This window comes from Colias eurytheme, chromosome 1, assembly GCF_061535395.1.
Source record: "Colias eurytheme isolate Ceu_HAF_F1 chromosome 1, ilColEury1 Martin Lab GWU primary, whole genome shotgun sequence".
Taxonomy (NCBI): domain Eukaryota; kingdom Metazoa; phylum Arthropoda; class Insecta; order Lepidoptera; family Pieridae; genus Colias; species Colias eurytheme.
Genome location: NC_142980.1, coordinates 12,542,967 through 12,569,139, shown reverse-complemented (window position 1 = coordinate 12,569,139; position 26,173 = coordinate 12,542,967). Strand labels below are relative to the sequence as shown.

The following is a 26,173-nucleotide window of genomic DNA, read 5'->3' as shown; positions in this document are numbered from 1 at the left end:
TTAACCCATAATGAAACTAATCTCACTCAACGTATTTTGTACAAAATAATTAATGTCTAATGAAACTTATTATTTGGCACAGGTCATTAAAATCACAACGAAAAACAACCACATGTTATTAAAATATAGGAAACTTATACCACCTTTGACATCTCGAAAATCACTCCACGTAAAAACAAAAGACAAAAGAAAAGATAAGAACAAAAAATAAAACAAAAAATAAAAAAAATTAAATCATATTTATTAATTACATAACAATAATTTAAAAATAAAAAAATGGCCATCAGATAAAACCTGATCTCAAATAAACTAACCTGCATAATATATAATAGATAAGAAAATCGTAATCATTGAAAAAGTTAGGAATTTGACTAAAAAATATTTACAAAACCCATAATAGAAAAAAAATGCGATAAAAATGCTAATTTAAAATTAGAACCAAAATCAAATATATTTGGCTACATAAAGCTATAATGAATGTGCAGGTATTTCAAATTAAGCAGTAATTAAAGATAATTATAAACATATATACAGAACATATTGCACATAACTAGAAGACTTACGTGATCATTGTTATGTCGCACAGTTAGCGTATTATGGCAACATTTAAACTATCATAACCATATAGACCATACAAAACATACTTATTAACAAACAATAAAAATAAATGTAATACTCAAAAATGGCCGTTAAATAAAATTGTATCAAAATAATACTCATAAATTGATCCAATAACCATAATTTCATAAAAAAAAAACATTTTAAAGGTAATTTTATAAAATACTGGTAAAATTATGGTCCGAAACATTAAAATCTAATAAAATGTCTGTACATGACATACCTAAAATTATTAAAAATCTTATAATTTGTGCGTTAAGTTTTTATATCATCTACAAATCTACTGTTTTTGTTTTTTTGAATTTTATTACAAAATCTACTTTACACAAATTATTACTAATTAATATATCATTAGATAATACTTTATGTATATTACGTAATTATATTTTATAGAAGTTAACTATAAACGTGGATTAGCCTTAAAGTTTTAAGAAACAATATACAAAAATAATTGACAAAAAAAAACTTGCAAGAATTACAAATCAAACAATACGCTACAAACTTTAAATCTTAACGAAGAAACGTCAAAGAAGCTTAAATCATTGAAAAGTAATGATTATATACAGGTTGATGAAAGTGACCAATTAAAAAGAATTTTCAACCAATCATACCCTCGTCCAGTACCACTAAACATTTTTAAATATTTAGTAAAAATTGGTTGGTTAGGATTACCAATCATTGTAAAATCAAGAGTTAGAGGTTTTATCTTAATCTTAATACTATTATAAAGGCGAAAGTTTGTAAGGATGTATGGATGTATGGATGTATGGAAGTATGGATGTATGGATGTTTGTTACTCTTTCACGTAAAAACTACTGAACCGATTACAATGAAATTTAGCACACATATAGAGGGTAACTTGGATTAACACATAGGATAGGTTTTATCCCGGAAATCCCACGGGAACGGGAACTATGCGGGTTTTCCTTTGAAAACGCGGGCGAAGCCGCGGGCAGAAATCTAGTTAAATATAAGTAAATATAAAATCAGATCAATATGTCATGTTAAAAAAAATGTCATTTTATATCAGATCAGAAATTAAGTATTAAAGTAACGAAACCAAAGGTTGATAAGGAACTACTCAGTCCTTTAGCGAGGCTATTTCATAGTAAGTCCGTATCTTATAAGTAAAAATGTAAGTATAAGAAACAGATGTTTCCTAAAAAAGCTACTGAAAAAAGGGTAACATTAAAGTCATGAAAACGTGTTTTAAATTAAAATTAAAAAATATATTTTAATAAATTTTGTATTTTGTGAAAGTAAGTATCCATTTTATAATGTTTGAATTATGATACCAAGTCAGCTCCGAATAAAAAATTTAATGATTTTTTGGTTATAAAAATAACGACTCATTAGGCCATTAGCATACCAAAACTTGTTAAGTTTAGAAAACTGTTTCATGACTCGATTGTCACCCCATACAAATGAAGTAGATTCATGGTTAATAGCAATAAAAAATGTATAAAACCTATTCCTTTTTGGACGTGTTTAAGAGCACCGGTGCCGACAAAAATTCATTGTTGTCGCACCTCAACGTGTTTAAACATATCCATATAAAATGTATAATTTTACGTTTCTCTAGTACCGCATGGTAATTAATAGTATGAAAAATATTCTCTTAACATTATTTTTTGTTTAAATTTCAATCAATTCCTTCGGCTATTTTCATGACGCAAGAATAGTTCCAACCTTTATATAGTTTTGTGTAACAGTGAGAAAAAAAATAGAATTCGATGTCGAAAAAATGTATCTCAAGGAGTGACATTTCCGAAATCCGACTCTTACGATGATGTAGTTACGAAACTGTTCAATACAGGTTGGTCTAGTGATTGCGCAAAGAAAATTTCCAAATAAACGATCAAGCTATAAATAGCATGGCGATGATTGAAATAACTATAATTTTTTTAATGAGCTCCGATCACGGTTTCAGCAACGACATCGAATGACATTCATTTAAAATCTCACTAATTCTTTTTTAATTTTTTTTTTTTACATCTCACTAGGTCAAGGCACAAACAAGCGAAACCCTTTCATCTCCCGCATATTATTTTTAATCTAGAGATCTTATAGTATCTAGGTGTTAAATAGATCTTCCCCTTTTATGGGCAACCTGGTTTACTATCACCCAATAAGAAGAATATATTTTTATCGCTACGGAGTCCGATATACAGGGTCTGTTATATTTCCTATATATATTGTAACTTTTATAAAAATATACTTTTCTCCATGTCTCACGACGAAACCAGTACCTCCTACCAACATCTTGCCATATGCCATTTTTACTAAACCTTATTGAAGACGGCAACAACAAAATTACATTAAGATTATAGATAGTATAATATAAACTAGAAGAAATATATATTCGTGTAAAGCTCCAAACTATTGTGATAAGAGTAATTTATAAACGACTCTCACTATGTAACAACACTGTTTCGATTAATGTTCTGGTTGCCGGTAGAACAATGTATACTATATACGCGGCTATACCCTAAATAATAAAACGATATCATTCGACGTCGTCCCTGAACACCGCTCAATCCAGCTCCTGTATTCCCTGTAGACGGGTCGTGATATAAAAGGCCTTGTATCTCACTAATTTTTTTACAAATACTTATTAAAAGTCTCACTGTTGTGTTAAAAATTTAACCTATGATTGAAGTCCTAAAACTTAATAAAATATTACTTATTAAAAACTAACAATTCCTTTTGTGCGATAGACCTACAGTAAATATGAACTAAACATTGTATTTATATAACAATGTTAAAATACAGTCGTATGACCGATAAGAATGTGAATGATTCCAAAGAAACATTTCATAACCAACATATTGGTATATAAAATACATTTCATGTAAAGGAGTAATGATCATAAAATTTTTAAGGGTATAAAGGATACAATACTAGGACAATGTAAATCTCACTATTTTTTTTTTTTAATATCTATCAATTAGATATAAATATATTAACCGAGATTGGTCGTTCCGAAATATATGCTCTCTCTGATGAAAAATTACCATTTTTATAAAAGCTTCAAGGGTTATTTTATAAAACTTTTCAATTATTAATGTAACTACTTTATGTTATAGAGGTTCCATTTTTACTAAATTTTGTGCGTATTTTCATGACGAGAATCCATAAATAAATTCAATGCCCACAATTGTATAGCCCAGTGCTAATGAGGTTTAAGGAAAACTACCTTTGGCGAGAATTGATGGTAAATATATCATGTCATATATTTTTTATTCAAAAGCGCTTTTGAATTATGTCTAGTTAAATGTTTTATACATTCAACTAGAGCAGAGTTTGAGTTTTATGACCTAATTTAATGTGCGTTTTCGTTTTATTTGTGAAGTATGTCAAATTATGTATAAAAGTAGAAATAGAAATAAATTAAATAAACAGAAAACTAATGTGAAACAACTGATTTTATGAATTGAGTGCTATCCACACCAGGCCATACAATTATATTTTAGGATTCTTTAAATAAAATAATAACTCTTTACAGATAACTATAATGTTATAAATGTTTATTAAAACAGTCTCTCCGAGTTATTGAACGCAAAACAAAACGTTTTACGTCAGGATAAAAACATGTGAACACAAATTTTGTGCGCATTTGAAAATTTGTAAAGTTATCAAAATCGACAAACGAGGGCAAGGATTCTCAAACAAGAAAACGCGAATTTATTTTGAAATCAAATAAAAATGAACACATCTATACTTCTCTAATTAAAGCTTAATCAGATAAAAATTTGGGGTTTATTGTACATATAAATTCGTTATATGCAACCGCGTGGAAAAAAATATAAAAAATCAACGGGTCAATTTAGTCAGGCCTGTAGCTAGTGTGTCCACACTTGCGACTTTGTAACGACTTTTTTGTCGCACGTAGAATGAAGTCTTTACGCGTCAACGTTTTAAAATTTGTGCGCATTATTATTGTATGTACGACGTTCGTAGGATCTTTAAAAGAACGCGTTAGGATAATTTATAAGGAGACGCTATATTGATTCTATAAATGAGATAACGCGATTGAATATTACTTATAGCCTTCAGATATGAAGGAATAATTACTTACTAATTTGTGCTTGATTGACCTCAAATATGAGAGATTAGACGGAGAGTGTGCCAACTGTTGGCGACGATAAAATACATATTATAACAAAACATCATGATCCCTAACTCATTTCACTGCTCACATATTATATTTGAGATAAATTTTCATATTTATTGCTTACATTGAGCGAAGAACAATAGTGCGATACGCTCAACAGCATATAGCTTAAGGTTATAAGAGATATATGAAACATAAATCGACATAAGTACTTTTTAAAACCATAATAATATTATGGATAAGTTGGATATCAAAATAATTTTTAAAATATATCAATTTATGCCATACTCTCTTGCAGTGTAGGTAAAACATACCTCAGTCATTTCATAACATAAAAAAATATATACCATAATGTCATGTGATGCAATGAATAAGGTAGCGTGAAAACTTAACACTGTATAATATACTATAATAGAATACATCTAATATCTTAATATATTCTATAGTTAAATAGCTAGATATATAAATTTTATATTTATCTATATAATTGAATTTTAAACAAGCTTATATAAAATAAATTAAATAGGAAATAAAACGTACAGTAAACAATACAATAAACGTACATAGAAATGCGTAAAGGAAACAACTCATCGAAAATACTCGAAGGTAACAGATATGTACATAACTAACCTTACGCTAGACCGTCCACTATGTAATTGTCCGAATCACTGGTTTCGCCCAATATACGCGAGAGTATACATTTTAATGAATATATAAATCATTTTTATTAATGCATTTTTTGTATACTTTCGCGTATATGGGGTTTAATCATTGTTGCACACTTCTAGATGCTTCGGCATCCTGACGGGTAATATTAAAGGCTTCCGTCTTGACGAAGTCGACTGTTTTGTAGTCGGCCCGCGATTCGGCGGAGAAGGACTTAGCGTGGTGCACGCGGCGAACGCCATCTTGATTCTGAAAATTACAAAAATTGGTTGTCTGTAAAGTCGGTACTGACGATAGTTGAATTGACAACGTCCGATTGCGCTTCTTTGTCGCTCGTTCCACGCTCTCGCTTGCACTTCAAGCCTTACATGGAACGCCTCAGAGCGAACGAGGTAACGCCACATGAGTCATGTTTTTTCGTGCGTGCAGCCGGCTCTATCGAATTATAAGACGTTGTCACGTCAAAAAAAACAATCAAATTTTTTAAAAAATATTTTTTTTTTGTACTTAGTTACAATAAAAAAATATATTTAAATTTAAAATAGTTAATATAAATTCTAAGGTGATAAACGGAGATATCATGTAAAGAAACGGTTTTATTAAAATTATGAATATAGAAAAGAAGAGATGCAGTAATGATTGTAAAAACAGAGCAACTACGGAGTTTCTTGCCGGTTCTTCTCCGTAGATACTGCTTTCCGAATCGGTGGTAAATTTTAAAATATGTAATGACGTTTCAAAAGTGCTTCTATAATAAGTCTAATTGAATAAATAAATGTTTGAGTTTGAGTTTGAACCCGTAGTGTCGCTAGAGTGACTCGCACTTGATAGATTTTTTGTATTTAATCAAAGTGTTTTCAAATTGGCAATTAGGTTTAGGTTTCCATACCCAAGGTGTAAAACGAGATTTTTTTACTGGCAGCTCGTTATCCGTGTCTTTTTTCATTGAACAATCTAATCTATTTATTAAAATTCAGTATTGCCAGTCATTTATCGAATTGAAACTAAAATCAATCGAATAATTTTTTGATTGTTCTCGTATATTCTTCAATTTTAATTTTTTTGCGGTCGTTTTTAGATATGTTTCCCTATAATTTATATATTACTAGCGGTAGGCCCCGGCTACGCCCGTGGTACCTACATGTTTAAACTATCCTATCTCTCAAGTTGGATCGAACTGCACATGGTGTGCGAATTTAATTATAATCGGTTAAGTGGTTTAGGAGTCCATTGAGGACAAACATTGTGACACGCGATTTATATATATTATAATATAGGTTTCCGCTCGCGGCTTCGCCCACGCAGTTAAAGAAAAACCCGCATAGTTCCCGTTCCCGTGGGATTTCCGGGATTGCGTCATTTTTCCGGGATAAAAAGTAGCCTATGTCCTTTCTCGGGTATCAAAATATCTCCATACCAAATATTTTCAGTAAATTAATTTAAAGAAAATTGGTTCAGTAGTTAAAGCGTAATTGAGTAACAGACAGACAGACAGAGTTACTTTCGCATTTATAATATTTGTATAGATTAAAATGAATATACATTACCTTAGTCGGACTCTTGGGGCTAAGATCAAGATCTAAATATTGTAAAACGTCAGAGGCTCTTCGAGTCCGAGCGACGCTTGTCGACGGCTGGGCCGCATTCTGGAACAACTAAAATACATTAAGTGCGTTTTTTAACACTAGTTCATATAATTATTATAAAAATCAAATAATATAGCAATTTTATTGTAAGTAAAGCGTTTTAAAGTATATTGTTGTTATATATTACATTATTTTTTAAGCATTTTTCAGCGTGATTATAAATAAAAGTAATTAGTATAACAAATTTATTTGTGATATTTAATTATATCCAAAATTTCAAATCTGAGATTAGCGCGTTTATTTATTTATTTCATTTATTTCAGATAAAGTATCCATATAATTAAACAAACAAACAAACTCTTCAGTATTATAATATTAGTTGGCGACGCGGTTGGCGCAGTGGTAAAGTAACTGCCTACTGAGCCGATGGTCCCGGGTTCGATCCCCGGTCAGGGCAAATATTTGTGTGATGAACTCAATTATTTGTTCTTGGGTCTGGGTGTTATCTATATATGTATTTATTAAATATTATATTTATCGTCGCCTAGTACCCACAACACAAGCCTTAATTGAGCTTACTGTGGGATTAGGTCGATTTGTGTAATAATGTCCTATAATATTTATTTATTTTATTTATTAGTAGAGATTTAGAATGATATTTACCTGGTCCACTTGATTCACATGGCCGATGCTTGTGCTAGCGATGCGCGGCTTCAGCGCGCGGTCTACAGCTGGCGGCAGCAGAGATAGATTGCAGTAATGCTGCATAGGCTGTACAGACAACAATTATATATTAAAATACACCGTTCATACAGTTCTATCTATATATATAAAACTCAAAGGTGACTGATATAGTGAGCACAGCCCCCTTAGACAAGTGGCTTTCTATTAGCGTAAAGTTTAAAATAATAGATTATGAATGTATGAGATTGACGTTTGATTACGACGACGACGACTATTGATTACGTCAATCTCATACATTCATAATCTATTCTATTCAACTTTACGCTAATAGAAAGCCACTTGTCTAGGAGGGCGGGACCACTAGACGTATCGGGCTGAAATTTGGCATGCTTGTAGATGTTAGGACGTAGGCATCCGCTAAGAAAGGATTTCCCGAAATTCTTGCGGGAACGGGGAAAAACGGCGATGCACGTACAAAAAAGTCGTGGGAAGCTAGTTTAATATAAATACTTGTGTTTCTTTGTTGTTAGGTTAAATTTAAACAGTACTGCCAGTATATGATTTCCTTTTATTTCATTTTAAGTAAAATTTAGTTGCTTTCAATTAAAAAAATCATGTGTCATCTTTTGTATTATCGGATAACTTCAACTCAGATACATCCTTATTGTTTATGTTTTGTACTATTAATATTGAATACTCAGAACTTTCTACCAAGGTCAAGCGTCAAAAACGTAATTAACAATGCAAAATTCAAAAGAGCTTACATGTGCAAGGCCAGTTTCGTCGTCATCGTCATTCATAGGGCGGTGCACAATAACCGTAGGTAGAGCCTGCGCTTGGGACTGCAATGGTAGAGCCTGCGCCTGAGATTGGAATGGTAGAGCCTGCGCTTGGGACTGCAATGGCAGCGCCTGCGCTTGAGATTGGTACGGCAGAGCCTGTGCCTGTGCCTGGTACGGCGGTGCCTGTGCCTGTGCCTGGTACGGCGGTGCCTGTACTTGAGCCTGGTGCGTGTGGACGTGCACCTGCACGCGGCTCTGCACGTGTGTTAGCGGCAACGCCTGAGCGAGCGACTGTGTGGCGGGCACGTGCGACAGCCGACGGGAAGAGACTTCCCAGGAGTACGGCGGGTTAGACCAGTCGAGGTTTGGATGCTGTTTCAGAAAAAAAAAATATTTTTATTAAAGTTTATTTCAAGCGATAATAAATATTCAATGTTTCAGTTGTATATTTTTTACTGTGGTTTCAAAAAATTATTTAAAATCTTTAATTTGTGAGCAAATGTAATGATTATTTTTCAGTATAAATTCTTTAAAGATATTTCAAATCCAAAAAACTTACAGATCCTGGCTCCCTTAGCCTTGGCCCTTGGTAGGAGTCCCGATGCTCCCTGCTGAGGGTGATCGTCTTTGGCGGCCTCGGCGGAACGGGTGGTCCTGAAAAAAGACCACAAAAATAGGCTATTATACAACGTATTAAAAAAAAGACAAATTTAATTTTTTATCATATTTTTTTAATATTATAATAAGAAAGTTACCGTCACCTTCCTCGGAGGCATCACACTGACCCAAACAGCTGGCAGCCTGACCCAGGCAGCCGGTAGGTTTCCTCTCCGGCGGGCCAACGAAAGCGGGCCTCACTGGGACGTTGCCGCCGGTATAGGCCTTAAAGTGTTCGAGCCGATCCAGGGGCCCTGGTCTAATGTAGGTCCGCGTGAGCGACCAATCGTCTGCTAACATAATAGCGTTTCAATTAATAAAAATTTTTAAATATTCTGCCATAATTAAAACAGGCGAATGCTATCAAAAATAAATGGTCACCTTTACATTCGATTATAATTGCTCGCGGTCCAAAAAATTACAAAGCGATCATTTAAAATTTACGAATAATGGTGTCATTAACAACTGAATTAAAAGATATTATATGAAAAAAATCGTTAAGTATTAAATTCGCAAATATTAAAAAAAAAATATTATTAATGAATAATTTTCGATCGGTGTATTTATTCATAAAATTTAGTCAAAATCTGGATGCGCAAAGAATTTAGTGCGCAAGGTCCGATTGAAATATCCACGGATTGAGGTATAAGAAGCGGCGAACGGACCAATGGCGTCGCGGAAAGGAATGGTTTAGATCCATGATCACGCACGCGCAATGACAATGCGTCTGCCATTTCCAGCAGGCAGCTATGTATATTCGCATGCGCAATGACGACGCGTCCGCCATTTTGTTCGCGCCGCCATATTCGCATGCGCAATGACGACGTGTCCGCCATTTCGTGCGGGCAGCTATACTCGCATGCGCAATGACGACACGTCCGCCATTTCGTGCGGTAAGCTATACTCGCATGCGCAATGACGACTCGTGCACAATTTCGTGCGGGCCGCCATATTCGCATGCGCAATGACGCCACGTCCGCCATTTTGTTCGCGCCATCATATTCGCATGTGCAATGACAAAGTGTCCGCCATTTCGTGCGCACTACCATAATGAACGTATATTTTAAATGAAACGATCGCGAGCAATTAAAATTCAGCAAAGGAACCTGCAGGCCTAAAAACCGGACTCTAATACATACCTAGATTAGATTGACTAGCATTAAGCGATTTGCATTCCTCGTCACTTAAATTAGACTCGTTTTCAGAAAAATCGTTATTAACGCGAATTTGGGGGTGACTAAGGTATATTTGTTGACTTTTTTCAGAAACAGCGTCGAAGGAAGACTTCGATCCAATAATGATATTATTGGGATCGAAGGTGAAGGTTCTTTGGGAATCCTAAAAGCAAAATCAAAATAATAATTTCAAGGGTAAAAAAAATAAATAAAATGAGCAAAAAAGCACTATTCACACTAAGCAGTATCGCAAGCACTAACGAAGCAATGACTGTTGTTTAATGTAGTCTTAGGGATTTTATTTTCAAAACAGCAGAAATGTATTATCATAACGATAAAGCTCAAAGTACGAAAAAAAAAATAGTCGCCCGTATGAAACATTATGAAAAACATATATTAAAAACATTTTAATTTCTTATTGATTTAAAATATATTTCGCAATGCCTTGAGCTTCATCGCTTAATAAAAACAAGCAAAAAAAAAACAATACATTGCATGGAAAATCTAATACCGGCGCTCGGACTCCAGTAATGCACTCAGATATCGGTATGTAGGGTCCAGTACCTTCCGCGAGTTCGTACTGATCATTCATAACCGTCATTGTGCTGTTTTGATATGTACCTATAAACAAAACTGCTATTGTCTTATTTGCGCGGTACTTGAGTACGGTTTGCGGCCAACCATTGCGAGAGAAATATTTCGCGTTTGCATAGATAAACGTATCTGATTGTAATAGAGCAATAGGGAGGCTCAGTCGCGGAAGGTAGTCGCCTCCTACCCCTCCCCTCCCCTTGAACCCTCCCGCTGGCGGCTCGCACCGCGCAGCTAGGAGGGATGGGGTGGGGCGGGGTGGTATCCCTACATCTCCATTCTTCCACCCCTTTTCCGATATTTCATCCCAATATAACTGCGTAGTTACCACGCTAAAATACCTTTTTTTTCAACATCGAAGACATAAAAAAATAAAAACAGTACAAAATAATACATCAAAAGGCATTGCGATATCTCAGACAACGCACATAGAATTTAATATACACAAAAAGAATGGGCTCGGGAAAAATTGGCAATAGGAAAAGAGGATACACATAAGGAGAAAACAACAACAATTCTTAAACTATTTAACTTACCATTCCTCAGAACAGCGTCAATTGAACTTCACCGGGAACTGATTCAGATTAATAATAGTCATATTAAGTCAGTCTGTAAAATTGTCCGTATAAAAAGACCGAATAATTAATTAATTATCGTAAAGCAGATCAGAACGGGATAAAGATTTGATTATTTAAAACTATCAACTAACAAAATTATTACATTTTGTTCCAAGTTACACCTATGGAAAATATTGATTTAAGAACAAAGAGACTTTCAATTTATTTAAGGACCGAACACGTCCATCTGACTCGAGTACCGGAGAGCGAATGATTTATCTAGGCTCGATCTAGATGCGCATGTCCTTGTCGGAGCCTAGACAGGGTGGCTGGAGGGTGGGACCTAGGTAGATTCCCGGGAGTTCTACATCTAGCTGCTCTCGTTGCGGGGGATATAGTTCGAGATTGTTCCCGAACATGCGCATTCGATGCACTCCCCGCGTATGTACTATTGTCGATATATTACATACGACGCCATTAAAACGAGCCGCCATCTCTTATTAGGGGGGTGGGTACATAGCAAGTACATGTTACACGGGTTTAAAACTTCCAATACTGAATCGATAACGACTACAACGAAACGGCCGACGTTATTTTTGTTCTAAAAATAAATTTTAGCACTATCAGTCTACTTTGTTTTTTGCAAGACTAAATACACTGATATACATACTTTGGAAGGAAGTTAAAGGAATTTCAAGATGCTGTGACTACTTATTTATTTTGGGATTGAGTGAATGCTATCCAAAATTCCAAACCCAAACAACGAGCCGCGACTCGCGACGTACCCAAACAAGCGTTGCTACAACAATGTCTCGTCCTATGCAACACGTGTTTATTGAAACATTTCAAATTTATATGTTTACTTGAGCGTTTGAACTTGAAAAGTGATATTTCTTTTTGTGCAAACAAAATAAACGCTCTTAGCAAAATGTACGAAAACAAGATATTAATTTTTATCATTGAACAAATTTATTTTCGATTTACCTTTGTGTTTGAGTTTTTAACAAAACTTAACAAAGTAACTTAGTTATCAATATCATCTAACAAAAGAGCTTTATATTTTCTTTTAAACCTGATTCACAAACACTTTCCAAGTTCAATATCACTTGTAATTCATAACACCTGTTTATTTTCCTGTATTTTGTTACATATTATGAAAAATTAAAACAATCTTATTTGGATGCAGAAAATTTAAAAATTTTAATCTATTGCATAGCTTCTATCGCGGGCCTTGAGCGCGGGGACCGAATCGAGAAATTCCGTAACGGAAAAAACCTCACGCTCCCCACTCCGACGGGCTCGGAGGTGTGACTTGAAGGCATAGCATGCAATAGCTCTACCGCGGCAGTCCCCGAGTGCAACACGTCTTTTTTTATATTTCATATAATTCACATTAGAAATCAAGAAGTCACTTTTTTTCTAAACTTCAATGTTCTTCAAGAATTAAATTTAGACTTGTATCTGTTTAGGATATGTGATGAAAAGCAAATCAATTTACATAATATAATGAAATCCAATATAAATGAACAAAATATAGTTATTGCAATCGCATAGCACAAATAAGTCAATACTTTCTTGAAAGTTAAGTAATTGCAGAGCTTAATATAAAAATGAGTAGTTTTTCTGTCAAACATTTTTTACTTCCAGAATTAGCACTGTATTCAGAACTCTATTTCAAAATACAAACAAAAAATTCAGGAAAATATACATATGAATAATACTGTATAAGAATAAGAACATTGCGTAGCATGCTTTATAGGATATTCAAAAGCAACAGGTTTCAACATTGATATAGTATTGGACATACCGACACACACAGCATTTTACTAATGTAACATAAATAAGAACACAGGAACATCAGGAACATGTATTCTTTAATTATTAAAAATTAAGTATTCTTTTCTTAAATAATACTTAATTTTGTTCTAATTAGTCCTTTAACATTAACACTGAAACACTTATTCTGCTTTACTTAACAATAAAGGTAATATCATTCATGTGATAATTGTGCAAGCGTTCAATTTTCCTAAATATAAAAACCCAACCTAGCTTTTGCTCACAACTTTGTATACTTAGTAGTAACCCAAAGCTGTTTTGATTACAACAACAAAGAACCTAAATACAATTCGAAATATGATGTACCAAAAGATGAGGGCAAAATAGTAGCACTTACTTCTGGTCCTTTCTTCCTCCTCTGAGGGGAGAGTCGCGCGCAGGCCGCACACTCTGCAAATGGCGTCTACCCACTTCGCCATGTCTTCCTCGCAGGCCGCCTCTAAGTGATAGGTTCGCTCTTTTGTCTGTATGGAGAACACGCAGCCGCGCTCTGCAGGGTCCAGCTGTGTGTTACTGTTCTGGGTCATCAGACCCGCATCCACCTGGCACAAACAATTTATTATTATCTTTTAAAGTGAAACTTTTATTACATCGTCTCAAACTTTTTGGTCTGTGTAGTGCATGTCGCGTACGTATCGCGGCTGCCGAGTAGGTACTAGGTATCTACTCGGCAGCCGACCGTCACGCGACATGCGCTACACAAAGCAGTGTTGGGAACGGTTCGAACAGTTTCACTTTTACCGTGGTTTCATAAAACCACACAACATTTTTTATTTAGTTATTATCTTAGAAATGTAATGCGCAGATTTATATGAAAGACCCTAACTCCATGCACTTTGTGTGAAACAATTCTGATCAGTAGAATACTATTAGATAAGATTACTACACCAAAATAAACTCATATTCATTGTTTGCACCGATCAAATCGAGCCCTGAGTTCAAACTGTATTATTCTATTTTCTTGTTCTTTATAGGTAGGTATATTCATATGACATACTGAGGCAATGTTTAATTTAGTTTCAGGTAAAACCTGGCCTGCGTTTGCTATGTATTTACATTTGAATAGAAAATTTTCCTTGTTAAGGCATCAGGTCACCTAACGTCGCAATATTGAACTTGAAATAGTATTTTCGAATGTAAATGGAGCTAATCGCATAAGAATCTTGTATTTCTTAACAATGCAGTTACTTTACAATGGTGAATGTTAAAGTGGCTTGACTAAGTATAGTTAATAACAATAAAAAAATACAATTCTAGATTCCTATTAAAAGATTGAAAGCCCAAAATTGTGAATAATTAGTTTCTACACTTTTTATATTAAACAGACAAAGTCATAACATTATCCACAATAAAATTCAGTACAACTTGAAAAAACTTTTAAGACTTTTATTCAGACAAATTACAAAAACAAGGATTAAAGTTACCTGTTCACAGAGATCCAGGTTTATGGAGCCTTTCAGACGCCTGCAGCTCCGCTCACCATAGTAGTCAAGGAAGTACTGCCCTGGAAGATCATTCGACTGCCGCAAGGAAAACCACCTTTTTCGCCATTTCTAAAAACAAAACACATTCTTAAGCATCCACGCTGCATACTGATTATTGAATTATTTTCGGGCGAGTTAATCTAGTTTTTCAAGTATTCGATAAGCTAATCACTACAACAAAATTTCTCGAAAAATACCACAATTTCTCGCTAAGTTAAAACAAAAATCGTTGTTTACTTACAGTTTTGAAAATACTTCTGTGCGGCGGCGATTTTGTCAGCCAGCCTTCAAGTAGTATATATCTGGACATACTATAATGTTTGAATTCACTAAAATGAGTCACAATAAAATTTGTTTAAAGTGCACCATTTACTCATACTGTTAGCAAAATAGTTATCGCTCTGCTTTTACTTTGCTACGGTGAACTGCGAAATGAGAACTGAGAACGGCTCGCTGTGAATGACAGGCCTACCACAGAATACATAGGTTTGCCACATCAGAAAATTTCATAGATGGGAAAAGTTGTAGTGATTCTGCGCATTGCTTCTAAAATTTAAAAACCTATTTTTAACTTTTTAAGATTATTATGTGCATAATAAAACATAAATAAATGTATCTTTAGACAAAATACAATTTTAATGTCTTATACATCAAACCTATGAATAATACTACTCCATTAACATCACTTAAGTAGTATATTATTATTAGTCTGTGACATTACTATGCGTCCAAATTTTTTTATTTAACATTATTTCGCGAATGAAATTAATTTTCACATTTATAAAACTACCTGTAATTTATTTATTTATGTATTTTTGAACACAGGTGACCAGGTGACAGATCACGATTATTATATTATCTTCACAACAGGCATCATTGGGCGAGTAGAGAGGCAATCACGCTAAAAAAGGCCTACATGTCTTTATGATCGGCCCGCGGCTTAGGCCCGCGGCCACAGATCTAGTAGATCTGTGCCCGCCGCCGTCCATAGAGATGTATTTTACCTCAGTATTTTACAATCGCCTTAATGGCGGCAAACATTGACGAACATTGTCACCAACGTGATATTATAAATTACCTACGTATTATTGTACCGGAGAACAGACTACAGTTTGGCTAGAAATTACTTTAAAATTAAAGAGATAAATTGTCGTTTCGACTATAACTCTAATTAAAATAAATTAAATAGAATGGAAAATACACACCATCCCTTGTATCCTCAAAGCAATGTTGCAAAATTTAGTGGATATGAGCCTGATAAGTAAAAATATATGTCTGCATTGAGTTTAATAATTTTCTTTTATGAGCAAATAACAAAATATTGTATTGCAGATACGCTATAGATGAAGTGTCCCTCACGGTGAAAACTGATGAATCCTTGACCCCTGGCAGGCCGCCGACCCTAACTCAAAACACTATCGGAAAATTTCTTCAACCATTAACCAGAGTTTTGGTGGAAGTACCTCCCAGGTAGGCAGAAGAAATAAATTCACGATTTTCCTCTGAATACCATAAAAGGCTTGTACTTTCCAGCTAATTACTGCCCCTTTCTTTAAAATTATTGTAATTATCTTAAATTCATTAAAAAATTAAATTCCTATCCTAGTGAAAATAGAAAGGTATGTGCAACTTCTCTAGCTCATTTCTGTCACCCTTTTTAAAACCAGTTTTCTTCAGACCAACTATAGATGAACTACCAGATGCTGTGATAGATAGAATGGTGCAAATGGATAAAGCCTTCTGGGTGGATAAGCCTGGTGCCAATGCATACACACTCCACGATGCATACTACAATTACGGGATGACTACTGAAAAAGTATTACCTCGTACGTAAAAGTACATGACTGTAGTTCATCGAATATGTACCTACTACCTACCTACTAACTGACAAAGTCATTACGGTCGGTATATATAAAAAACCAGCTAAGTGCGAGTCGAACTCTCGCAACGAGGGTTCCGTACAACCCTCTTTTTATATATTGTAACTTAAAATGTAGATATGCTTTTCATAATTTCTCTTAAATTCTCTTTTAACTGTGCTATGAGACGTTATTTCGTACCAAATTTAATGATTCTGAATTGTCGGGAAATACCCTGCAGGTTTTGATTCCCCTGCGAATGTCTAAAATTTGCATAAACGGATTTATTTCTCGATTGCGTTGGCTTTTAAGTTTGTTTTCATAGCTTCAAGGGACTTCAATGTTTAATAAAAATAGAAGCTATACACATCCACGCGTCCCCGAGAAAAAGAGTCTTGACAGGCGTCTGTCTGTCAAGACATGAAGAACGGACAACGAATTGATTCTATAAAGACGTATAAGGGTTCCGTTTATTTCTTTTGTGATGTGGAACCATAAATATTACCATATATCCATATGTACAATATTTTGTTGTTGGAGATGCAACTAAAATGTATGAATAGGTACTAAATGTTGTAGTTAATTACATATTTAGTTCATTATGTTAAAGTGTTAATTAATGATGATTTAAATATGATATGCGTTGATTCGCTTAATTAGCTATAGGTACCTATAAACTTGCTTATTTCCATAAATCGAACTTGCTGTTTCATCATTGACCGCAAAATGCCTAGACAATAATTTAAATATTGAATTAAAGGCGGAAATACTTAAATAAGACCTTTATGAATTTTCTCCTCAGTGAAGAATGACTAATTGCCGGTTTTATTAACTCCCTAAACAAAAACACATAAATTCGTTGGACAATAAATTATCTTTTAAATTTTAAGAGGGCCTATTGATAACGCACAGCTGATAACATTAGTAGAAGTTACTGCCATTACTGTATGCGCAGGCGCAGCGGTAACGCGATTCCTTAGCAGTTATTTTTTACTATTTCCTACTAATTGCTTTACTGGGTCTTACGAGGACAGTTATGTTTAGATACTTACCACACAATTAGTAGCTGGATTTTTCGATCATAGTATGATGTGAGATGTTTTCAAAGCGCACCAGGATGTCTTCCCTCGGTCCTATCAGTTCGACTTGGATTGCGTGAAGTACCGGCGTCTGCATGCATGTGACAATTTCAAGCCGACTGCGGAGGCGACGAAGGTTATTGTTCCGCTTCAGTTTATATCAAATTTAAATCACAAATATGTTTTTTCCTTGCGCGGATGCATGCGTTGGTTTATTTCAGGATATGCCATGACAAAATATGTAGGTATAACACGCACTTTTTATAGTAGCAAATCAAAATAAATTCCCTGCTTTGACGATTTAATCGGGAATTAATTATCTACGACGCGCCTCGATATTGTGATAATATAATGAGATCAAGAGCAGTATCTAAAACATTTCTATATCTTACAGATTACCATTAGCTCTGTAGTACTATGATTAATCAATACATATTATAACTGCATCTAAGTACTTACACATAAATTTCTCTAGCTCTGAGTACGATTAGGTTTATTGATTTAATTAACTAAGTTAAATCACTGAATATCCATGAGATTATATCCAATGACTGTCTTAGAAACTCATTCCCCTTAGAATTACTTCATAATCTTTTAGTTTAATTACATCTATACGGACCGTTTATTTTTCGCAATAAGTATTAATATTTCAATAATATCAAGAACACGTGCAATCGTGCATTTACAAAACGGTCACAAAGGAACGTAGGTACTACATAATAATATGTACTTTGTAGAAATTTATTGATTTTCTACATCCTCTTACTCTTTGAAGTGAACAAAACTTTGTTCCAGAAAAATTCCCTTTGCCGTGATTGTCGTCACGTCAAAATGTCGGATTTGGTAGGATCCCATGCGACGCATGAGCAAGATTCGGGACAGAAACGCTGGAGGCAATACCCTGATGTTAAGGCTACTCTATCTCCTGAGCAAATACGTGAAATGATGAAAGAGTATAGTATTTAAAAAAACAACATTAATTTCCATTTACCCGGAAAACTATTGGACTGATTTCATTGAAACTTTGCCACAGACTTTGCACTGTGTTAAAGTAGTAACTGTATACTATTTGAGTATTATGATGTAGCAATAGATACTACAGTTACACAAGATTTCGTATTTATCCTTTACTCTATCTAACTTATATTATTAAATAAATACTATAATGATATTATGTATTACTTATATCAATAAATAAATAAATATTTTTATTCAACACAAACAATGAAACGGTTTTCTATAACCCTTTTCATATATTTATATATATTTCCCATCATTTTCCCCAATGCTGGGGGAATTTGGAAAAACCAATACTGGCAGCATTATTGTAGGCTTTGAGAACCCCGCGTCTACGGGACTTTTTTCGTGGCGCAATATCTATCATGGTGAAATTTTATCAAAATTGGTCCAGCTTATTATTCTTGGTTGTAGTCAAATATACACTTCATTTTCATTCGAAAAAGAAATTTTTTATATACACTAATATATTTTTAAGAAAGAAATATTTTTTTTATAATTCTAATTACCTACATACATTTTTATCTCATTTTCGTTACAGGGTCGGTCGTCCATTTCAGAACGAAGCCTGTAACTGGTATTATTCAAACTACCCTCCAGTAAAATATAATTGTATTATGCGAAAATTTTCGAAATAAATGATATAATGTTTGAAAAATATTACCATGTTTTAATAGTATGTAATATTATCTAAAAGTCGTGCTCATAAAACTAAATTATAACTTAACATAAACAATTTTCTATTGCTAACCTTGTGCTCTAGATTATATCTGTAAATATATACTACTTATTTAATTTTTATGGGAAAGGATATAACATTATTTTCACTTAATATAATAATGAAGTACTTATGTGCTTTCTTTGCACATGTGTATGTTTGGCACTTTTTTGGAAGGCGTTGTAAATTTAGTATTATTACTTGTAATGCTTAGAAAACCTTTTATACAATTAAATTTTAAAACCATATTTTATTATGAACAATTATTATACATTTTCTTTAGTTGAGAAAATCCCGTTTAGAAACTAACTTCTACAATATTTTTTGTCATATTAATCTTAATTTGAATAGGAAGCCTTTTAGGCTTTTGGCATTTTTGTCGAGCAATACATTTACACTTCCCGTGTTGTTAATAAATAATGGGGTTGTCGACCTTAGAGGTCACCTGTAGATTCTAACTCATTGCATATTTATAAAAGTGCAGCGCCAGGGTCGCCGCGAATGCGTCACCTTAAAGACGTTAGTATTTCATTCGTCTGCATTTACTTATAAATTTTACTAGTTCAGTAAAAAATTAAAATTTTATATCTGATATAAATATTAAATTAGAAAGCCGGCATCTGAGATTTAATAACGCTTCACCTTTAAACTTTGTAAAGGTCAAAGGCGACCGTCGCAATAAATCGATGGCACCAATGGGCAATTGCGCTTCTGCGCTTTATGCAGCGACGCCGGGGGTGCATGATGCATCTCTTTCGCTCAGGGAGGCGGGAGGAGAGCCGCGGCCGTGGGCGGTGGGTGGCGGGCGTTCAGATCATATTATATTATTGCCTCACCTGCAGTCCCGGATATGTTCGTTTATCGATACTAGGCAGTAGACATGCGCTGATAAAATACCGCATTGCAGATATCTGATGCAGCTGCGCTCTGAGCAAGGTTACAGGACAATGGAGTGGGTGTTGCTATCTAGAAATTTCCGCCGGGGTTGCATTGTTACCGTATTGATCTTGCACTCTGATTGAAATCAACCCCGCTCCCGTTGTTTGTTGACGCCATTATAATGCCTTTACATTATGCTTTTATGAAGACGTTATTCAATCTTGACCTTCGACACGTCTATTGTGATCTCCTTTGTTGTCATTCTATTGACTACTTCATTAGTTCAACCTGTTGTTACATGCTTACATTCTTAATGGATTCAATAGAGAACTTAATGCGATGAGTGCACCGCTGAATATCACTGAAATTTTTCAACGAAACAATATCATATCATTATGTAGTTATTGCCTTGATTAATTCAACTGATAATTATTATTTCAAAGCACTGAATAACTTTCGCAATTCGCACCACCCAAGCTTTCAAATGGTTGAACGTTAATGTTAAAAAAATAAATAAAAAGACAAAATTTTAATAAACCAGTAATCACTAGCTTTCAAATCAATAATCAAAATCGGTTCATCTAGTCGAAAGTACTGAGGTAACAAACCTTTAACAAAATACAGATGAATTGAGAACCTACTCTTTTTTTAAGTAGGTTCAGAAAAACAGACATCCCAATGAACTTGAAAAGCTTACAAAAACACCACGAAAGTTCATAATTATAGAAATCTTAACACAATAACAAAGCTTAAAATAAAACCATTAATGGATTTTAACAAAGGATTTTAATGAACAAGTTGTGAAAAGATCAAAACGCCTACAAGACATTCATTTACAGAATAAGGACAGAATAAGAATAAATAGAACCTTTTTATTAAATTCATTAAGAAGTTCAAGAAGAATTAAGGAAATGACATGTTCGTTCCTTTGTTAATCAAGATACATCAAAATTGTGAAAATATGTAAATATATTAAAAATTAAAAATACTTTAAAAATAATTCTCCCATCCCTTTATTATTAAGAATGGCGAAACAGGATGATAGTCTTTTCCTTCTGGAGGTCCTTATCGATAAAATTGTTTTTGTTAAAAGCCCATGCTTTTCAGACAAAGATTTTAGGACTTGCGTTAATATCGAATGTAACGCTGTAGAGCCACTGGAAATATGTGACGACGATCCCAATGTTGGTATTGCAAAAAGTGGAGGTCCCTTTGTGAAGCCTTTTAATACGGGTAAATCATGCCTTTTTTCCCTCAAAGAGGGTGACATCAATGCTGCAATGAGCAAATTTCCAGTAAAAGTTTCTGTGTATAAATCTCTGCCATGTGGCTGTTTACCTACAAAAATCATCATGGGTGAATGTACAATAGACATGACAAAAGAATTTGTTGAAGCAAGAAATAACTTTTTAGCCGATCCAACCAGTGTAAGCTATCAAGCACTGAAAGACTCGTTTAGATTTGTAGGACCGGATGGAGAAGAAACTGGTGAAATAGTAATGTTTTTAAGGATATCATGTTTTGGAAAACTTATTATCACTACTTTCCAAGGATCTGGTGGTCCTCCCAACTTAGGTGGAAAATCGAGAGGTAGTTCAGGCGTAGTAGATCGTTCATGTGCACCGAAGAAAGATTATCAAACAACAGATGATCCTTGTGTATGCGGCGCTGCTCGAGGTCACGGAGGTGCAGGAGGGACAGGTGAACACACATGCTCGGGTGGCGGTGCAGTTTGTCCTCCGGGTATTGTATTGTCTTAGCTTTGCATTCTGTCATTTTGATGCTATAAGTATTGACATTATGAACTCAACAAATTTTACAGCTCGAGATCCATACAATAGCATGCCTTGTGAAGATCCAGATGATCCTTGCTATTGCTCTGGGCCAAAACCTGCAGAAAAGCAAAAAATGCTATGCCGCAATACTGATCAATACTGCTTACATATTCCAAAAGGTGAGATGTTTGTTCTTTAAGATTACCTGTTATATGTACATAATAGAGATAGTAGATTCTAGGTGTACTTATATTTATATCTTAATTAATTTAGTATGGAAAAATAAACATCCACGAAAGAACATAAGAAATTATTATGTATCCCTGAATTATAAAAATATACTTAGTATTTATAAGTTTAGAAGAACAAAATTTCTTAATGACCAGGTCGCAGTAAGCAATTTGAGGAAATAGGCACAACTTTGGGTGGAAATGAACTTAAGATTAAAGTTCCCGCTAGCGCATCCATTATTAAGAAGATAAGTCAAACGCATTGTGCAATGCAAAGTCCATATACAAAGAATTCGGATGGTGGTCCATGCGAACCGCCGTGTGGCAAGAACCAGATTAGCTTAGCGCTGCCAAGCGAAGATATTTGTTGTCATGGAGCAAGGCCTGCTGACACACAATTTACTTGCACCACAGAAGGATGCCTACAGGCAAGTAAGCACGGCCAACAAGCAGCCATGGCCCGCGGTGATAATAAACAAGAATTGCCTAACAAAGATGTGTTTGTTCTTAAAGTTGCTAAAACTGCTCTGCAAGGTGACAGAAAATGTAAACTAGAGTTGGAACTAGTAACACCAAAAGCAGCGGATAAAAAACCACCAGTGACAAAGCAAAACACGCGAATACAATCTGATCTTGATTGTGAATGCTGCGTAAGAAGACTAAAGAAACAAAAGAACAAGAAGAAACGCTGAATTATCATAAACATCATCTTGTTTTGCCCTTTACAGAGAATAATGTGTTAAACTGATTTCTGAAGCTACAATTAATATTTTTATAGACACGTTCAATTTTTTACAAATTCTTAGTAACTTTTCGTAATGTTAATAACTATGAGTACCTAAACAAATAGTCTACAATATCTATATTAAAATGTAGGTTCTTTAGTTTGACGAATATATTATGAACATTATACAGATTGCTGCCCGACGGGAAACAAAGTGGTTTTCCAAGTACCTACAGACTCGTGTGGAAATGGTCATAAACAGCGAGCACACTTTAATTTCACATCAGACGGAGTTGGAGATTTAGCTAGAGATGAACCAGGGCAGCTAATGCCTACAACTGCTGAAAACTATCCTGGGGTTGTGTACGACTTTCCAAAGCAAGTCATAAAAATTCGAATTGGAAAAGTGGTAGAAATGCCTGGAAGGAAGTCAAAATTGGAATATCAATTTGTGACCCCCGTAGAAACGCATCAGAAAATTGTGCCCGTGAAAGATACTCGGACCGCCCAATGTGTACCCACTTGTCCTGATTGTTGTAGACGACATTAGCCGTTACACTTATATATTAACCTTTTTTTTATTTATTTTTGTTTCCATTATGATGTTATTTGTTATTTGATTGTACAATAAACTCTGTGTCGTAAAATTTTTGTTCTTATTTGATAAATATAAGATTTTTATTATAAGCCAAAAAGTAAAATTTCGTAAATTATCGTAGGTGTCCTGTCGAGCTTGCTGTTTTGCCAAGAACTGACTGAAGTACAAAAAAATAAGCCTAAAATGAAAACCAAGGAAGAACTTTATTTGATTGAATATATTAATCGAACACTGATGGAAAATAACTTCAATTTACCCACGTATGAAGTTGGAATTATAAATATTAATACTTTGAAAAAATGCGTTGAAAATATGAAATTATTTTACGACAAGCGGTTTGCAGACTCAACACATGCAGATTTTATAAATTACAGTTTTACGCCATCTTCAAGCACTATTTACCCCGATTCCTCTATTAGTGGATTTCGAAATAATTCTTCGGAATCTAAGAGTATATTCGGTGAAAAGGAAACAATCGTTTACATGACACTTTTTAACGATTTCTGCCGTCATAAAAGCTCAGGAACACAAGCTACAGCATCCGTCAATAAATGCTTTCAAGTTTATAGCAGTAATTCAATAGACTCACGTTCCGAGTACTGTTCTTCGTGTAACGCAACCACATCGCAACAAGAAAGCAGTAGATGTATAACAGATGAAGTCCATTATTCTGAAGTTTACTTTTTTGGTAGAAAAAAGGAACCAGCTGATAAGAAAGGGGTGGGAGGAAAATGTTCAAAAACAAAACTATGTAAAACAGGTCAACCACCTACATCAGCCAGTAAAAGTACGGACGCAAAAAACCGACCAAAACCCAAAACAAACACTCAGTCACAGACAAAAAGATCGAGAGGCGCTACGACATCGACGGGGACTACAAAATCAGTATCAATCAAAGATGATAAACCTGAAAAGCCCTGCCCTGCTGTAGCGGCTTCGAAAGGCGAAATGATGGCTACCGTGTCACACATAAAAATTGGCCCCAAAGAGCCTTGCCCAGTGCATGGGAAGGACCCATGTCAAGGACCCAAATGTATATTAGCAGCGTCTGGAGAAGACCAGGCACCAGTGAAAGTAACTACTGCTACCAACGCGCGAAGAGGAGTTTTCGAATTGGTTATTCGTAAAATTACTGGAGCACCATTAGCTAGGAACGAATTAATGTTAGAATGGACACCACCACCATGTCGTCCGCCTCCATGTCCCTCGCCGTGCCCTATACCGTGTGCCTTTCCCACACCATGTCGACCTTCAAAGTGCAAGCTAATCATTTGTAAGCCTTCCCCATGCAGACCGAAATGTTGTAAGAAGAAACCTTGTGGGCAGCCTTGTTCACCATGTAAGAAATGCTGCAAAACGAGCTGTTGCGGAAGGCCTTGCCCACCACCGAGCTGCCCAACTTGCTCAGGTTGTACGCCCTTCCCACCACCTCCATGCAGAAAGCCTTGTAGCCCTCCATGCTGTAAATCTCCATGCAGAAGTTCGCCATGCTTGCGTCCATGTCCAGTCGGTCGGAAGCGTCCTCGGAGGTGTAAGAGCCAACCAAAAATAAAGACACACAAAAAACGTACATCACCTTGTAGCAATCGCTCAAAAACATGTCCGGTGGTTAAATGCCGAAGTATGCCAGGGTGCTGTGTGGTGCCAATGCCGTGTCCACCTAGAAAATGTTGCTCTGTTGCTCCTTGCAAGCCCGCCAAATGCTGCAGGAGTAATTGCTCCACTTGCTGTTAAATTTATATTACAGAAATGAAAGCAAAAAACAACAACACAAAATGCAACTGTTAGTTTCTGTACTCAATATAATCATACGACAATATTAAGATTTTTATTTCATTTTTTTTTCAGATTTCATGGCATAGCTCGACATGACATTCCCTTGAGACTTGATTATTTTTGATTTTATTTTTATAGGGTCTTAAAATATGCACGTTAGAAACAATATTCATAATCAATTTGGTATCTCTAAACTGGGGTACTTATTATTTATTACTTTTAGTATTATCAACAATATAATATACTGAGGCTGTAGGGCGGAATGTTCCAGAGATTGTTTATATCGAGAATACTTGTACTTATAATGATTTTCACGAATTGAACCTTGAAATAATTCCTATTAAGGGCCGATTTTTCAATTCTTAGATAAAACTTATTCGTCAAATCTATACTAATATTATAAAGCTGAAGAAGCAGACTGCTAGTTTATGGACAAGTAGGTTTGTCCTTCTGTGTCCTGACTCCTGCCAGTATTTTTTTTTGTCTCTATCAGGAATCGAAACTAAAGACTGCTCGGATTTACGACCACGCATTTAAGATTTAACTACTATGTATATCAAGGAGGCCGATAATTACTGTATCTACTTAAATATCTTAAAATAAAGAGAAGCAAACAAATTAGAATCAAAGGCTTTGCATATTATTTACTTATTTATTTAACACTTTATTTTGAACTAATAGATATTATATTATCTGTTAATACTATCCACACGAAGGTTTGTGCGAAGGTTACATGGACACATAATATTATACGGGGCGCGTCCAGGG

At 34.8% G+C, this 26,173-nt stretch overlaps 3 protein-coding genes across 8 annotated transcripts; 2 read left to right on the top strand and 1 right to left on the bottom strand.

Annotated features, from left to right (window-relative positions):
* Positions 1–1,585: 1,585 nt before the first annotated feature.
* On the bottom strand, positions 1,586–15,191 carry dos (daughter of sevenless). Of its 6 annotated transcripts, none has more exons than XM_090105202.1 (11): positions 14,992–15,191; positions 14,691–14,819; positions 13,604–13,808; positions 10,773–10,903; positions 10,247–10,445; positions 9,206–9,400; positions 9,010–9,104; positions 8,433–8,822; positions 7,648–7,755; positions 6,946–7,053; positions 1,586–5,647 (listed from the first exon to the last, which is right to left on the bottom strand). In XM_090105202.1, the coding sequence occupies exons 1-11, from the start codon at positions 15,058–15,060 to the stop codon at positions 5,501–5,503; spliced, it is 1,776 nt and encodes a 591-aa protein (XP_089961328.1). In that variant the 5' UTR covers positions 15,061–15,191; the 3' UTR covers positions 1,586–5,500. The 6 variants fall into 6 exon arrangements, with proteins under 6 accessions (XP_089961328.1, XP_089961349.1, XP_089961341.1 ...); XM_090105223.1 differs by having other exon boundaries at positions 6,946–7,044; XM_090105215.1 differs by having other exon boundaries at positions 9,212–9,400.
* Positions 15,192–15,833: 642 nt separating this feature from the next.
* LOC149911310 (uncharacterized) lies at positions 15,834–19,343 on the top strand. The gene is made up of 6 exons (XM_090117976.1): positions 15,834–16,011; positions 16,083–16,220; positions 16,428–16,576; positions 17,718–17,830; positions 18,484–18,641; positions 19,247–19,343. The coding sequence occupies exons 1-6, from the start codon at positions 15,941–15,943 to the stop codon at positions 19,341–19,343; spliced, it is 726 nt and encodes a 241-aa protein (XP_089974102.1). The 5' UTR covers positions 15,834–15,940.
* Positions 19,344–21,327: 1,984 nt separating this feature from the next.
* On the top strand, positions 21,328–25,363 carry LOC149911309 (uncharacterized). Its single transcript, XM_090118088.1, has 3 exons — positions 21,328–22,045; positions 22,125–22,256; positions 23,751–25,363. The coding sequence occupies exons 1-3, from the start codon at positions 21,328–21,330 to the stop codon at positions 25,361–25,363; spliced, it is 2,463 nt and encodes an 820-aa protein (XP_089974214.1).
* The last annotated feature ends 810 nt before the right edge of the window (positions 25,364–26,173 follow it).

Excerpts from the sequence above, each read along its gene's own strand:
- dos (XM_090105202.1), bottom strand. The coding sequence starts at position 15,060 with ATGTCCAGATATATACTACTTGAAGGCTGGCTGACAAAATCGCCGCCG. Across the intron at positions 10,904-13,603 it reads GGAGGAAGAAAGGACCAGAA|GTACATATCAAAACAGCACA; the intron begins GTAAGTGCTACT and ends TTTTGTTTATAG. Across the intron at positions 10,446-10,772 it reads TATTAGATTTTCCATGCAAT|GATTCCCAAAGAACCTTCAC; the intron begins GTATTGTTTTTT and ends TTTTGCTTTTAG.
- LOC149911309 (XM_090118088.1), top strand. The coding sequence starts at position 21,328 with ATGGCGAAACAGGATGATAGTCTTTTCCTTCTGGAGGTCCTTATCGAT. Across the intron at positions 22,046-22,124 it reads CGGTGCAGTTTGTCCTCCGG|CTCGAGATCCATACAATAGC; the intron begins GTATTGTATTGT and ends CAAATTTTACAG. Across the intron at positions 22,257-23,750 it reads CTGCTTACATATTCCAAAAG|GTGTCCTGTCGAGCTTGCTG; the intron begins GTGAGATGTTTG and ends AAATTATCGTAG.
- LOC149911310 (XM_090117976.1), top strand. The coding sequence starts at position 15,941 with ATGGAAAATACACACCATCCCTTGTATCCTCAAAGCAATGTTGCAAAA. Across the intron at positions 16,577-17,717 it reads TACTGAAAAAGTATTACCTC|CGCACCAGGATGTCTTCCCT; the intron begins GTACGTAAAAGT and ends ATGTTTTCAAAG. Across the intron at positions 17,831-18,483 it reads CGGAGGCGACGAAGGTTATT|AAAAATTCCCTTTGCCGTGA; the intron begins GTTCCGCTTCAG and ends ACTTTGTTCCAG.